This window comes from Oenanthe melanoleuca, chromosome 2, assembly GCF_029582105.1.
Source record: "Oenanthe melanoleuca isolate GR-GAL-2019-014 chromosome 2, OMel1.0, whole genome shotgun sequence".
NCBI classification, from domain to species: Eukaryota; Metazoa; Chordata; class Aves; order Passeriformes; family Muscicapidae; genus Oenanthe; species Oenanthe melanoleuca.
In genome coordinates, this window is record NC_079335.1 from 84900810 (window position 1) to 84916063 (window position 15254).

General features: G+C 39.5%; 1 protein-coding gene across 1 annotated transcript in view; it reads right to left on the reverse strand.

The window, feature by feature from the left end:
- LOC130248800 (uncharacterized) overlaps window positions 1–15254 on the reverse strand; it is a 75325-nt gene that overhangs the window by 5292 nt on the left and 54779 nt on the right. The window contains exons 7-9 of the mRNA XM_056482819.1: window positions 10573–10791; window positions 8561–8813; window positions 4989–5152 (exon numbers count right to left, since the gene is read on the reverse strand). Coding sequence (XP_056338794.1) covers window positions 4989–5152; window positions 8561–8813; window positions 10573–10791 — 636 coding nt within the window. The remainder of the gene's footprint in view (window positions 1–4988; window positions 5153–8560; window positions 8814–10572; window positions 10792–15254) is intronic.

Consider the following 15254-nt stretch of genomic DNA (forward strand, 5'->3'; position numbering starts at 1 on the left):
ATGACCATGGTCTCTGCCCATGAGTAAGAAGCTTCTTTCCCACAAGTTCTCCAACACACAGCCCTCCCCAGCCTTCTGGAGAATTTACAGAACCTGAATCAAACCACATAAATGTAAGCAGCAATTTAATTTAATTATTTAAAGATATTGAATTCCCAAAAAGATCCTGATCTTCCTCCCCTTCAGAAATGTCTAATGTCTGTCCTTAGCACTGGGCTGGGTAACTAGTTCCAGTAGCACTATTAGACATGAAGGGAAGTCCTGCTGTGCCAGGGTTCAATAATGGGCAAACCACATCATATAGAAGGGAACCACTCACCCTTTTTTCCAAGCCCAAGCCTGAAGCCTATACAATCTAAACTTCTCTTGATGCTAGAAAAGTTCATTTCATTTGTTGGCTTTGTTTTTCTATGACATTTCTGCTCTGTGGTAAGGAATTGACTGAGCACTACACAGTAAAATTTTCTACCACAAGAAAGGCTTGCTGTGTGGCATTTCTTGATGTAGGTGAAACCAAGAAATATTGTAGGGCTTTTGGAAAAGCCTTGTGTCACATTTTTGGCCTAAAATGAACTTTAAAACAACACAATACTGCTGTTTCATTCAAATGGATCCTCTTCAATTAATCTCTCGTTCTATTTCTATTCTAAAAACAGGGGTTCAGAAAGTAGAAATCAAAAAATCTAAGTTTTGGATACTGAACCGAGGTGTTTTCTTTTGTATCTTTTCCAAAGACAGTACTTTACTCAAATTCAGCTCTTTCTTGGTGCCACTTTCAATACTTTCATCCCTTCCAGAGACGGGCTGTGTAATCATGAGAAGTGCATGGATTGCTGTGGCACTGCAACCAATAATGTGCCTGGATTTGTGTGGGGCTGTTTAGGTCCTTCATTTCTAGGCAGGTGGGAGATGAAGCACAGGCATAACTCCTTAGACCCTCTGAACTCTCACCCTTCTCACGTACAGCAGCACCAGTGACAGCTCTTGTCCCTACCCTTGGGTCTGGTATTGGCCTGTGTGTGGTGAGCAATGTGTGCCTGGGAAAGGCAGGAGGTTGTTCAGCTAAACCAGAGTGAAATCCTCATTTACACCAGCTCTGCATCACACCCTACAGTGCTCACAGAAAGTGCAGAGCAGCCCACTCAGTAAGTTGCTCGGTACAATTTTGCCCACAACTGAGATTTAACATGGAACAGAAATAAGGAGATGCACCCACAGACAATTTTTCAACTTGATCTCGGGAGGAGCTTTAGCTCTCCCTTCAAAGGGGAATGTGCACCTTAGGGTCAAGCACCATATCCAAGAGCTTCTGTGATGAAGTAGCGATTCTGATCCCAAAATCTGGCAGCCTGACTCAACATCAGATTAGGAATTTATATCTCAGGCTTTGCTGCAAAGGTTCTCTCTGTACTTTTTCCCCCATCCTTCTTATTTGAAACATTCCTTTTTGAAGCTGCAGCCCTAAATTTGCTATAGTTTGCAAGATGTCATTTTGGGATTCTCTTATCAAAAGGAGAGAGCAGGTGGAAGATCATCTAATCAAGATGTAGGTAGTCTGGGAATATAAACAAACTGGCTATCCAGAAATAATAGAAAATACTCTAAAGTGTGAAATGCAAATTAGTGCTAAAGCAGAGTAGGATAATAAAGAACCATAAAACACACAACAGAAGAGCTTCTTTTTATAAATAACTAGAACCCTTTATGTATTAATTTACCATACTCCATGGTATATTTAAAGAATAAGATTTTCTCTTCATCTCTGGATCTACATCAGATGTTCTTTCAACTCAATAGATATATTTTTGCAAGAATTGACTCATAATTTAGAATTATCTTGTGCTTGGTTGCAATACTAGCAATTAAGCTGGTGGACTTTCTGACCTCCTGTACATGCTGAAGCAATATCATTCCATTGTGTTTGTGTTTGACATTCCAGGTCAGCAATTTAAATGGTTTGCCACTTGTCTTGCTAAACAAGAGAAAGACCTTGCCATTTATTTAAGCTCACTTAATGCAACATTCTTATTTCAAATTAAGTAAAATTTAATGCAGTTAAATTACTGTCTATTTGCTGCCATAAACATTTTCTATATGAAGATTTTAAGCACAGGGTTATAAACAATATAATTAACTTTGAATTAATTAAGAATCATGAAGCCTGTCTTTCAAGCTTTGTTCCTTTTGTCCAGAAATACTCAGCCTGCTTCTGTTACCTGCTTTAATTTCTTTTCTTTGGCACGAAAACTAATAAAACACTTCTTATACTTTAACATACCTTGTTCTAAGCATAAGAGTAGTTATTTTTATTGCTAATACAATAAAAAAAAAAAACCCACAGATTATGTTTTCTAGACATATGAGAACCAGTATAATACTCTATATAAGTTCATTTATTCACCTATCAGAAAGAGCAGAAAACACTGAAATTATTTCCTACCCAGAATCTGATTTTAAAATGCGCTTTACAAAGAACTACACCAAAGCTAAATTTAAAAAGTAGTTTTAGTGGTTTAAAACAATTTATTACATCTTAGCATGAGCCTTTCTCATCCTTTTTTGGAAAATCACCATTGAAAATACAAAAACAAATTTTGCTGTTAACAATGAAAAAAGTAGATTTTTGAAGCTTTTCCCTGAAAAATGCTTCAAAACCAGGAAATTCAGATGCTTTCCACCAGACACTTTTTGTTCAGACAGGTCTGTATTTTCTCACAGTGCAGAAAACATTTCACCAACACACTCCTGTCTGTTTCTAGTGTCTAGTCTTCATTGTTCCAAATAGCAATTAGAATATCTCTCCACGGTTGTCGTACTAGAGACTCCCAAGACATGCAAGGGTAACCAGATTTATTGATACATTTTGGTTTATAAAGACACAAATAGATGTCTACTGCAATTTAATCCCTGCCCATTATTTCATTATCTTCCTGGCTGCTCACCAGTGCTGCCATGAAGCTTTCCAGCTGGGGCAGAAACACACTTTCCCTGCTTGCATTGGTGGCCCTGTGGGTTCAGTGTTCTTATCCCTTCTTTTACACACTGTCAAATACTTCAGTTTAATGGCAAACTGCTGAGCAATTCCAACAAACAGCACCACCTCCTCCATCCAACAGCCAAAGTCTCCCGTGGATTGGAGTCTTAAGATGCAGAACATACCCCTCAATATTTATATTGGTTTACTTTACAAGAGAAAAATGTGGTGGATTCTTATTTGACAATATATGTTTTCCGTGCTGAGCAACATTCCACTTGAATATATTTGAGATATGGCATTTGAGAAATATTCACACAAAGGGATGCTACTGGCTTGGCAGCAATACTATTCTCTCTTGAAAACAAATGCTGTTATGCCAATATTGAGGAAACAGTGGTAAGAAATGCAGAGATGTTGTCCTTAAAAACATTCTAAAAGGTTTTAATCCAATCATTATTGGGCTGACAGTGTGCTGCTCAAGAGTCCTATCTATGTCCGAGTTTCCCATGGCTGTAGACGTTCAAGGAAGAGAAAGTTGATAGAATTGCAGATTGTATCATTATACAGCTTTACTCCTCACTGACTCCAGTATTCAAAATGTTTCCTTTTGTTATCAAGCAAAGAACTTCAAAGACCTTATGCACTGTAACAGATTTTGTTATCTTCCCTTTGCTTTTGTATTTTGCTATGAATCATTTTTAAAATGTGTCGTGGTAAGACAACTTTTTTTCCCCCAAGTAACATTATTCCCCCACCCCTTTATTGGAAAACATTACAGGAAAATTGATCCAGAAGGAAAGATACCTTTGATGATCTTGCACCTGTTCCCCAGACAATGAAGTTGTTGGTAATATTCTCATAAAAACCTGCCTTACAAATGTTTTAATTTAAATTAATTTTCCTGAGTAATAAACGACAACAGCTAAAACTTATGAAGCTATTCAAAACTATTAAGTCAATGATTAAGAAGGCATTAACGTCTCAAAAACTAATTAACTAGACTACCAGTACATTGGAGTTGTGTACAGCTCCCAGGAATGTAGGAGCTCTGAAATACTTTGCAGAAATTTAGATTGCCATTTATCTTTTTCTGCCTGCTGCAGCAGAGTTTGTGGAAGGGTGACTGAGGGATGATACAGTCAGGTGGAGGGTGTATGCTGAGCTTTTCTCTTCTTACACCTGCCTGCCTGCATCTTGCCTTTGCATGTGGCTTTTTATGGGTGCTTGCCAATATTCATCACTGGGTGAATCGAGGGCCAGCACAAAATTCCTACTGCATTATAAACAACTCAGCTGAGGAAAAAACATACTCTCTTTCATTCAATATATTAGACAATTTATCTAATTAATTTTCAATGTCCCACACCTGTCCCTATTGACTGCACAGCTAATGGTGTCTACTAGAAAGCTGGCAAGAAAGGTAGATGGACAAATTTCATGAGGAACAGAGTTTAGAAAATGGGCTAACGTCATGAAAACATTATCTGGGTTAAATCTTGTCATGATGACTCAGTCACAGCAAGTCAAAAATCCTGTATCAAAAGGCTGTAAGGTTCTGGAAGCCACTGCAGATTCAGAGGTTTTGCACTTCATTTCATATGTGGCTGTCTGAAACTCTTCCTATTTCTCGCAAAAACCCATCTTGTAAGGCTAAAGACAACATCTTCCAAAGTACCTGAATGAAAGGTACACACACTTTACAGCTTAAGCCCTTTCACAGGCACAGTTGCCTGAAGCCAAAGAAGCAGAGGCTTCTTAGAATCTATGAAAAATCATGATACCAATTGTGCTCCTGTTGAGGAAATAAAAGACTCTGTCTCTGACTTCCTGTGCCCAGCAATTCCAGTGCATTAAAAGTCAAACAGAAGCAAACTCCTCCTTGATTATCTGCTGTTCTGAGCTCTGGGGGTGTGACCCTGATACATCTTTTCTGATGTCACCTTAATTTATCTAACAGGAGAAGAGGCACCAACCTAAGCTCCTAAGGGAATAATGAGATTAAGAGACATACCTTAAAAAATACAGGTAAAGCACTGTTGATGAGATCATGAACAGGATGGTGTAAAGCATCACGGTGATTAAGGCACCAGGAACTCCCGACTCCCCTGCTCTTAGAAACACCCAGGAGAGTTTTGCAGCATCAGCAATGGGTTTCTCTACACTGTTCCCAAATCGCTGTCATGGAGAAAAAAAATCAACATAAGAAAATGCCACACCTGATTAGACTATAAAGACAAAAGAACATGAATCTCTGTACAATTAGGATTTTAATGTAATTTGTGGGGCACACAGTCTGAAACTTAGGAGTCTGCTAGACAGAATTTGAAATTAAGCACAACATGTGAAATAAACTATTTTCTGGCTCATTTTAGTACAATCTAAATCTACCATATAGAGGTGGTTTATTGAACAAAAACCATATCACAGTGAAAATACTCGAAGTGAAATCTCTTTGTGTATTTCAGGACAAGTGGCAGGGAAAGAAGGCTGAAATTTGCCTTTATACAATGACCAAGGAGTCGTAATATTGAATTATTTCTTTTCCTTTTTTATCTTTTTTTCTTCATATCTAGTTCTTAAGAGCTAGCTACTGTATTGACATATTATTGCCCTCTGCTGGATCAATTTAGAAGAATTCAACTACATATCATGTGTCTTCTACTGCTCAGAACTAAAAGAAATTCCTCTCTCCACTTTTGCTTTTTTAAAGTCACACAGTGACAGCCAGATTCATATCAGGTTGTGTTGACACATTTGAAACTGCACCACCAAAGCATCCAGTGTCCATCATTCAGAGAGGATCTGTGACCTTTAGGCTTCAAAAAACCTGCACCTTTCTAAGCAGCTTGCCTAGATTAACCCTTGGGAAGTGTCAAAACTTTCTGCACATTTCTGGCTACCTTTGCAATGATGTGCACTGTAAAGGAATGACAGCAACAAGTCCAGCTATAGAAGGACTGTGGTTCTTGAGAACATTTTTGTTCTCTCTTGACCATTTGCAGCACTGCTAGGTTCCTGTCATGGAAATTGAAGGTCCCAGGAGATTGGTAATGACCTAAAAAGACTAGCCACTAATTCTGATCTATCCATATTTATTACAAAAACAATTTAATACTCTGGTTCTCTTCTATCTCCCTGTCCCATCTTCTCTTCTTGGAAAAAAAAATATATATATTTCCTGCTGCCACTGCTTTCTAACTGAAGCTAATATCTACCAAGGAAAATCCTCTGCACAGCAGTCACGTCCTGACATTCCTCCAGAGAGACAAAAGTCTGAATGGCAAATAAGAATAAATTTCTCTCTTAGCCAAGCAATTCTCTCTGGCAAAGCAAAAGTGCTGTGGGAGAACTTTATTTTTCTATTTTTTTTTTTTAACAAAGGTATTCTGTCAATCTGCACACCTTTTGTTGTCCTCAAAGACATGATCCAATAAAGATGACTTCATTTTAAATAGCTTGAATGACATTTTTCAACATCTCTCTCAGGTACTTATCACACCACCACAAGCAGTGGTCATGTGAGCCTTTTGTGTTCCCTGCTTTTCATAATGACAGGCATCCATGTGGCCAAAGAGGTGTTACTATTTTCTGCATTTTGGAAGCCACAGACAGACAAAGTGAGCGAGGTCCCAGGAAAGCTCTGACAGAACTGGAACTTGAACTGCATAGGAATGTTTCTTATCCCTGGAACATCCTTCTACAAGCTGACAGTAAATTAAATCTGAAATAACACATTTGACACAGCATTTTGGACTATGACTTGAAACCCTCCCAAATATGCAACTGCTCTCTAGCCTTTCCTTAACAATAAAAAACATTAGTTAGTGAACACAGAAACCTTTGTCTCCAGGGCTATCTGTCATCTTTCATAAGTATTAAGGCCATTTTGAATACTAAAATACATTCTAGCACTGAAATAACTCACATTACCACAACACAATATTTTTAAAAGGCCTGATCTAAAATAGATTGGCAAGCAAATCTGAAATAGCTGCTGAAAGAATGCCAAGAGAAAAAAAAATTACAAATGCAATAATGAAAACACATGTAAGAGATATAGTTTCATTTTGGAAAGGATACATACAGTATATTGTGTAATATTTGAACAAATGAGTTTCTACCAAAGATAATCTTGGTGGGTAAGACTGCCAAATTTTCAATATGAAGTACAGAGAAGTGTGTACATTTTTAACACTTTAATGAAAAACTGGGCTGTTTTACTTGTATCTCACGTTTCCCCCTGACCAAGTGCTATTTGAAATTGATAAGTAATCCAGTCCGTGTAGAACTGAGCACAATTCCACTGAAGTCAATGGCAACGATTTTCTCAATGCAAGTGTGGGAAAGATAAGGCAGACTTCATCCTCTCTTTCAGTTTTTATGAATACACCAGTATTAGAGGGGAGAAAAAAATCTAGTTAAATATCTCAGTATTCCTTCCTCGGTTATTGAGGGAATACACCTTTATCTTTTAGGGAAAAAAAATCTTAATCAAAATAATTACAATTAAAATTCAATTCTGTCCATATTGTACATCTTTAAATTTAAAAATAAATAAATAAATGCAGGCTGCCCAAGTGAAAACTAGAGAATGTTGCCACATGCTTAAAGTACTGCAATTACTTCTCAAGTGAGCTCCAACTAAATTCTTGAAGAATAGAATTGAGCTCAATTTTAATTTGCAAAACTACTGAAATGGAAAACAATGCGTAAAGAGTGAAAAATCAAGAGCACAGGCTAGATGATGAAGAACCAAGAGACCTGAGAAAAGCCTGATCCACAACAAGACCTGTAGATTAGTGCTGATCTGGAGTGAGTAAGGGAAACATGGATGGCTTTGAAAGACCAGCAAGGGCAGAAGAGCAGCAATGCCACAACCCCAGGAAAGCTCTCAGTGCTCCTGCAGCCACTGAAAGGAGCCTGTGTCACACACACAGTGAGACCCAAATTCTAAATGTGTGCTCTGGGATACTGTGCACTGTCTCAGATGTGAAAAAAGCCTGCAACCACCCAAGTAGAGCTGGGCTACACAGCCCATACTCAGGCACAGACAGAGTTGGGAACTTTGCTCTCCTGTTTTCATGTATGATGAAACTCTCTCCTGAAAGATGTCTGTCTTACAATCTCACAAGTCTTTTTAGGTGTGCCAGTAAATTATATTAACTACCTTGCATGTCAGAGAAGTGCATGATAACCTCTATTTTTTTTTTTCCATTTTGTCTGTTTCGATGCTTAGAAAAATCTGAAGCGTTAATAATCAGGATTGCTCATTAAACCATCTCTATTAACATCCAAAATTGCAGTAATTCTTTTCAAAGCAGATGCAATCACTCCAGCAGTGGATTTACTTTCTTATCTCCAAATATGGGTTGTACAGTGCTCTTAATTTTATGCAGAAACACAGTGACTCCATTAGATGGGAATTTTGTTAATAAAAAGGTAATGTATAACATTATTATTTAATTTCTTTTTAACTTTCATGTTCCACTGCCAGGGGTGGAATTTCATATCTTTCAGTGATTCACTGAATAAAACAAACTTCTACGTCAAGTTTTCATGTCCAAGTTATTTTAAGTGACTCACCCCCAGGAACGAATCCACTACAAACACTGCCAAGGGGTCTAGCACTGTCCATAGTCCCATAGCTATGATAAACTTTGACAAGAAGGAAGGGAATGAGTCAAACAGCTGCTGACAGCCCCATCTGATCAGGACCATGAGAAGCAGCCCTGCGTTCAAGGTTAGGGGTCCCACCACAACCATGGCCAGCTCTTCACTGGTGTGCAGCAAGGAGTTCTGGTAGCACAGCTCCACAGTGTGAGGGAAGAGCTGGAATCTGTAAACAAGCAAAAGGAGAGCATTTTTCCTGTGCTCCTGAGCAAGCCATTGAAAGAAGGTAGAATCATGCATGTTGCATTGTAAAGTTGCATCCCTGTCTGGGTCACAACACTCTGACCAAAAGTTGTATCAAGCTAATCAGAAAAAAACCCGAAACTTTCTCCTCCTCCTGTCTCTGTATCCTACCCCTCTGCCTCTCAGTTCTCTGGGTACACATCCAGGCTCTAGGGATTGTTCAGGAAAGGCTGAACACACCCACATGAGCCCCAGGAGCTCACCCATCTCTGCACAGCAGCACCTTTGGTCACTGCACAAAGCAGAAAATGTGCTATGGAAGACAGAGCTGTTAGCACCTAAACAGTTACAGTGATTGGCAATGTCCTTCTCACCACCATGAGATGGTGGGATTTGCAAAGCTCATGCCTTGAGCAAGTTTTCTGGCACTGTAAGAGACAGGAGCAGCATGGCATTGTGAGCTACACGCAGATGATGAAATTTGAGGCAAAAATTTCAATCCTATTGAAATGGCTTAAATTCTGCTCCTAACTAAAGTGGTTTGAGTCTCCCTCTGTTCCCTACTTGTGAGTGCTACCACCACATTTGGTAGGACCAGAGAGTGCTCAGCTCAGTCTCATTGTTCAGGCACACAGTTACAGACTGGGATGCTGATCCAGGGCATTTTGGCTTGAGACCATCATCCTTTATCTAGCTGGCGGCCTGGGACAGCTGTGACTAGTGGCTTTGAACATGACCACCACTCTCTCATGCATTGCTTCCTTCTGTTGAGTTTCCTTTGTTTTCCCAGACTCTTGCTGCTTGGCCTCCCAGAAGTTTTAGAGCCAGCTGGCTAAGTTTACAGGGGCTTTGCAAGGCCAGAAGTGAGGGATGGATGGCTTTGCATTAAGATCTAGAAGACCACCTTAACAATACCCAGCACTGTCCAGAGTCTGCTCATACACTCTGTTCAAATTTCAGACAATAATCAATGCCACTGCCACACCAGACATAGGTCAGAGAGTTGAATATTTCTGGCTCATACTGACTAATTCAGGTTTGTGTGATGCTTTAAGGTGAATAAAAGGAAAAAAAATTTCTATTGGAGAAATATTTCCTTTCCTAAGCATGATGGAATCTTTTTGCTCTGTAAACCCTTCTCTACCACACAGAAACGTGAATAGTCAGGTATATGTCACCTAGAGGACTTGTACTCCATCTTTGGGTTTTTCACACCAGGTAATGACAAGCAATGATTTTCCTGCAACACTCTAGAGAGGTCTAATTCCTGAGCTAAAGTCAATGTATCGTACAGTTAAAATATGTCAACGCATTGCAGTACTCACAGTAAAACTGATATATCAAAGTTAAATTCTTACAAGTATTTTACTCATAGATCACTTTGGTAGCATGAAATATGATTTAAATGCTTCTTCAGTTTTGTGCACTCCTTAGGCATTTTGAAATACTTTATCCAAAGTGAAAAATTATTCTTCTGGGAGACACAAAGCCTGCTGAGTATCTCAGATGGGAGAGAGGTAGGCATGACACAAGACACACAAATGGACATGTCACGTTCTGGGTTTAAAGTTTGCATTACTAACTTCATCTGACATGCACATTTTTGCATATCAGATCACTGGATTCTGGATGCAGTCCTTGTTGTCTTGGTTTCTGCAGGGGCTTCTCTCAGAGCTTGCATGTTGAGCTCTCAGCATGAGTCTTGGCCACCAATTCTCCTCACAGTACAAAGCAGGACTTACTTTTCAACAGGAACTGAGATGGTCTGAAGAAAGAGCCACTGGCTCAAATAATGCAGGTAAAGTCTCAGGAACCAAAGCAAAACGACCAGCAGTGCGAGCAGCCAGAAATCCCTGGAGCGCCAGCGCGCGGCTCCCAGCTCTGAAAAGGCCGTGTACACCACGAAATGGAAACGCTGGACAACCTGCCTGGACAGCTTCCCATCAGCAGCAGAACGGCAGCTGGAACGGAGGCAAACACAACAGAGTCATTCACAAAAGCATGTAGGAAGCAGCAGCTGCTAATAGACTGCAGAGTCCTGCTGTATAGATGAAGTTGTCACATCCCGAGGTGTCTCCTTAGACCTGAGATCACCTCTGGAGGACATGCAGGTGGTCTGGAACCCAGCTCTTTCCAATGCCCACCGATGAGAGACTGCAGGAGGCTGTTCTTAGAGGTTTTCATGGTTGTTTATTCTTCCTTATCTCAGGAATGCTTTGTCCAGCGAACAGCAGTCTGCTCGCCAGACGTCCAGGGCAGAATCTGCCTGGCAGAGGCAGGACTTATCTTTTATAGTCTAAATTACCTACTAGGTATTTACAATTATTTTCCAATACAATACAACTTTGTTAAACAGTCCAGCTTTGTCCCCATCCAATCTGAAAGTGCCAGCATGTCACCCAACATAGATGACACAGAGAAGAAGGAGGAAGAGGTATCCACACCCCCAAATTCTCCATCTTGGCCATCTGTCCCTTAATATAAACATTCTAGAAATCTACTTATTCTACATTCTAACAGTCTAATTTACACTCTGTTTATTTTTGCAGCTTGCATTTCTTCTCCCAATGTTGGTAAATTGTTCCAAGGAGGTAAATCCAGCCCCTGAAACACGTGGGTCTCATTTGAGGGTCTTTGGGGACCCCGCCAGGGGGGTCTTAAACCTCCCAGGGAAGCCAGAGGAATACTCTGGGCTCCCACAAAAGTAGCACAGGTTCGGATCAAAACTTTTGATTAAACAATGCATCTGACATTAAAAAAAAAAAAAAAAAAAAAAAAAAGAAGTGTTTATCCATGGCAGCCTAGGTGAGAGGTGGCTTCCTCCCAGAAATCATGCCGCCGCTTTTATAAAGACAACAAATCACATTTAAAACTAAGCTTTTAAAAGCCTTTTGCTTTCATTTTTATTTTAATTTTTCTCACAAATTGTTCTCTGAGGAACACTTTATCACTTATTTTCCTTCTGAGAAAATGGTAAAAGAACTTGTCATATTTGTATTGAAAAGTATTAATTTTACTGAAAACCTGCAAACAGCTTTTTGGCATTCGGATAAGAGCGCTTCAGTCAAATATTTCAGGACACAATGTAGGCTAAAGCTCCTCTTCAGTTTCAAGTAAAAGACAAAATAGAAAGGAACTTGCACTGTAGAGGATTCTGCTACTGAGTGTGGTGTGATTTTCCCTTTAAGCTAGCTACTATAGTGCTTCAAAGGAGGTGGGGGGAGGAAATGCCAAAATGCAGCCTTGGCATTATGTTTCCCAGAAACTGGAGTCTCTCAGCTGATTCAAAGCTGAAAAGACAGTAGCTTCTTTGACCTTTTGAGACTTCTAACTGCTATGATTATTTCCACTGATTTAAATGACTAAGCAGCTGAGACACACAACTCTAGGACTGAATATGATGTCACCGTGCTCAAACTGTTATTTATATTGATAAAGGCTTCTGAAAGTTCTGAAATATAAAGGTCTTTTTGTGGAAGAAAACATGCTGGCTTTTTAAAGTGCAGCATGTGACTGAAGAAGAAGTGACAGATATACTTGCACTGTATCTTGTGCTCTGTTAAAGAACTTTCCTGTCTACACATATTTCTTAAGTAGCTGTGTGCATTTCTTTCTCCAGCAGCCACGAAGAGAACTGTGATTAGCAATAGTGAAGAAACTTAAAAGGTTTCTGCATTTAGTCTAGGTTTGAATGAGAAGGAAAAACAAACCCCCCAAACTCGGCAGTCATAAGGCTGGATTTTGAGACCAGCCTGGGCACCATGTTATTCCTGATCCTCAGTGTTGAGCAGGACACATGTGAAGGGCTGTCACACTGTTAGCCAGCCCCTTTGTTCATGAGAAGGCTCATGCTTTAGTGACATGGCTGGAGAAGGAGAGGACAATAAGCTGTCAGGGGCACAGCACCAAAAAATAGGGTTTGGGTCACTGAAGTCCTCAAGTACAAATAACTAAAACTTCTCACAGAAAGATCAGCTGAGAAAGCAGATTCTTGCAGTGACTGTAGGTTGATCTGTCAGGCTTTTGAAGGTTTTTTCAAGTTAGTGTAGTCAATTTTGCTTATGTCCTAATCAGTCAAAAAGTCCTACTTTAGAGACAGGGCCACATCATGAATGACCTTCCTCATGTTGTAATTATTTTCCCACAGCAGCCTACAGGAACATCACAACACATTTCATTAACATTATGAATTCATAGTCTAGGCTTGTGTGAGAAAGAGACAAAGAAAAATGCAAAATAAGAAATATAATTGACTGTGGTATTATACTACAATAACCACAGAATTCTAAATGTTCTGAACTCTGCAGCTAGATTGCACTACACTTCCTTTCATTCAAAGAAATTTTTGTCAACCTTAATAGCTTCCATCAAAATTTACTCTTAAAGCATTCACTCTTTGACAAAAGTTAATAGGGCAGGATTAACCACACTGTATTTTACTTAGACCAAATAGTTTATTTGTACAAAAAAGAAAGAAAGAAAAAATAATACTATCTTAGCTCATAATACTCATCTCATCCTTCATCAGACAAGCAGAATTACACAGATGTTCCACCCAGCCTCACCCATGTCAGAAATCCACATCCTACAGGGATCACTGCCAATCTTTATCTCTGTGCCAAGAGAACAAGTAATCATGTATATTTAAAATAAAAAAAAAAAAAAAATCTGGATTTAGCTCAACACTTCATTTTATGTAAGAATCATCTACTACTAGGTCATTTAATCTCAATTTACTAATTGAAGCTACCTCCAAATAAACAGCACCAGAGTGAAATATTCAATGGACCACCTGCAAAACATTTCAAGAACATAAATCCTTTCTCCAACCCAACACAAATGCAGGAGGAGAGCACACAGCTCAGAGCTGAAAAATACTCAGTCAACTGAAAGTACTCAATCTTTTTTCACTCACAGCAGTCCTGGAGCACGAGAAATAATGAAAAACCTTGGTGACCAAAACACTGTGTTGGGCAGGTGAGTCAAGCCCTTGCTCACTGCAGCAGGACCTCAAACAGCAACCAGCACTTCCACAGGAGCTCCATGAACACACTCACTGCAGCCCTGTCACTCACTGTGTGGAAGCTGCTTCTGCACTCAGTGTGAGCATACAAAGTCTGGCTATGGAACTTCCCTGAGGTTTAGGCAGCAAAGAAAATATTCAATATGAGCTTCTATCCAATGCTTCCATTGCTCCACAGACTGCTCCCACTTTCAAGAGGTCAAAAGGGAGCTGATGCCTTCCCCTGTGAGCTGTGTCATCCCTGCCGAGGTGCCAGCTCTGTCAGCCATGGGAATGAATCTGCTAAACAAACTTATAGATGAAAGTAGAGAAATTCAGAATGTGCTCACTTATCAAACCCAAAACTCTTCCAAAGAATGACCCTGCTTAAACCAGCAGAGCAGCACCTATGATGCCTTTCCTTAGCTGCATCTTCCTTCTGACAAAAGCAAGAGCAGCTCAGAAACTCCACAGAAACACAAGCTTGTCGGAAGTCAGCGAAACAAAAAAATATATTGGGTAGAATCAAACAACATTACTTTTTATTTTTGTAACAGCAATTATCCTTTTTAATCCTTCATGACTTTCATCAAATGCCTTGATCACAATTTCCTGCTCTTAAAGGGAAATTAAGCACTTTATTGTTTAACTTGTTGAAGTCCAGATTCTGAATGTCACTTCTGTGCTAGGTTATACTTCCCTGTGACTGTGTGACACCTTGACACTCACACCATCAGCCAGTGGTAGAAACTATATGGTAGAAAATATAGCCTTCACAGTGATGCAGTGAAAGTCCCAGCCCATAACTGGAATATCTTCATTTACTTTAAAACAAATTCAGTTGGCCTCAAGTTACTCGTGAGTTTCAGGAAACTGCTCCTGAGTACTCATTAATCATGCTGTAAGGCTGTTTACTGGTTGCCACTTCAAAACACTAGGCTTAAATGACCTCTCTTATTGACTTTTTTGAAAAATGAAGAAAGGAAGAGGCAGAAACATGAAACTAAATGCACCAAACCAGTGGAAACAGTCTCTTTAAATATTTTTATCTGGTGTTGTATTAAAAGCTTGGGGGTGGAGTGACAGTGCTGGCAGATAGTTTTCAGAAGAGATTTATATTAAAGTTGCTGTAGGGCAGAGAGCATGAGTAGTACCTTTCAAAAACAAAATAACCCCTCCACACACAAGGAAAAAAAAAACCAAAACCTTAACCCTTGGGTGAAAACTATATAAAGTTCCAAATGAGAAGCCACTTGAGCAATGGATTTATCCATGATTCCTTGGATTACTAGTGAGTAATTTGGCTGAATGTTTTTGTTCTAGGGCATTAGTTTTGCATTTTTCCTTGGGAAATGCTGCAGTAACAAACAGCAGAGACCGAATTACCATAAAAGCAGGTCAATTATTTCCATGGAAATTGTT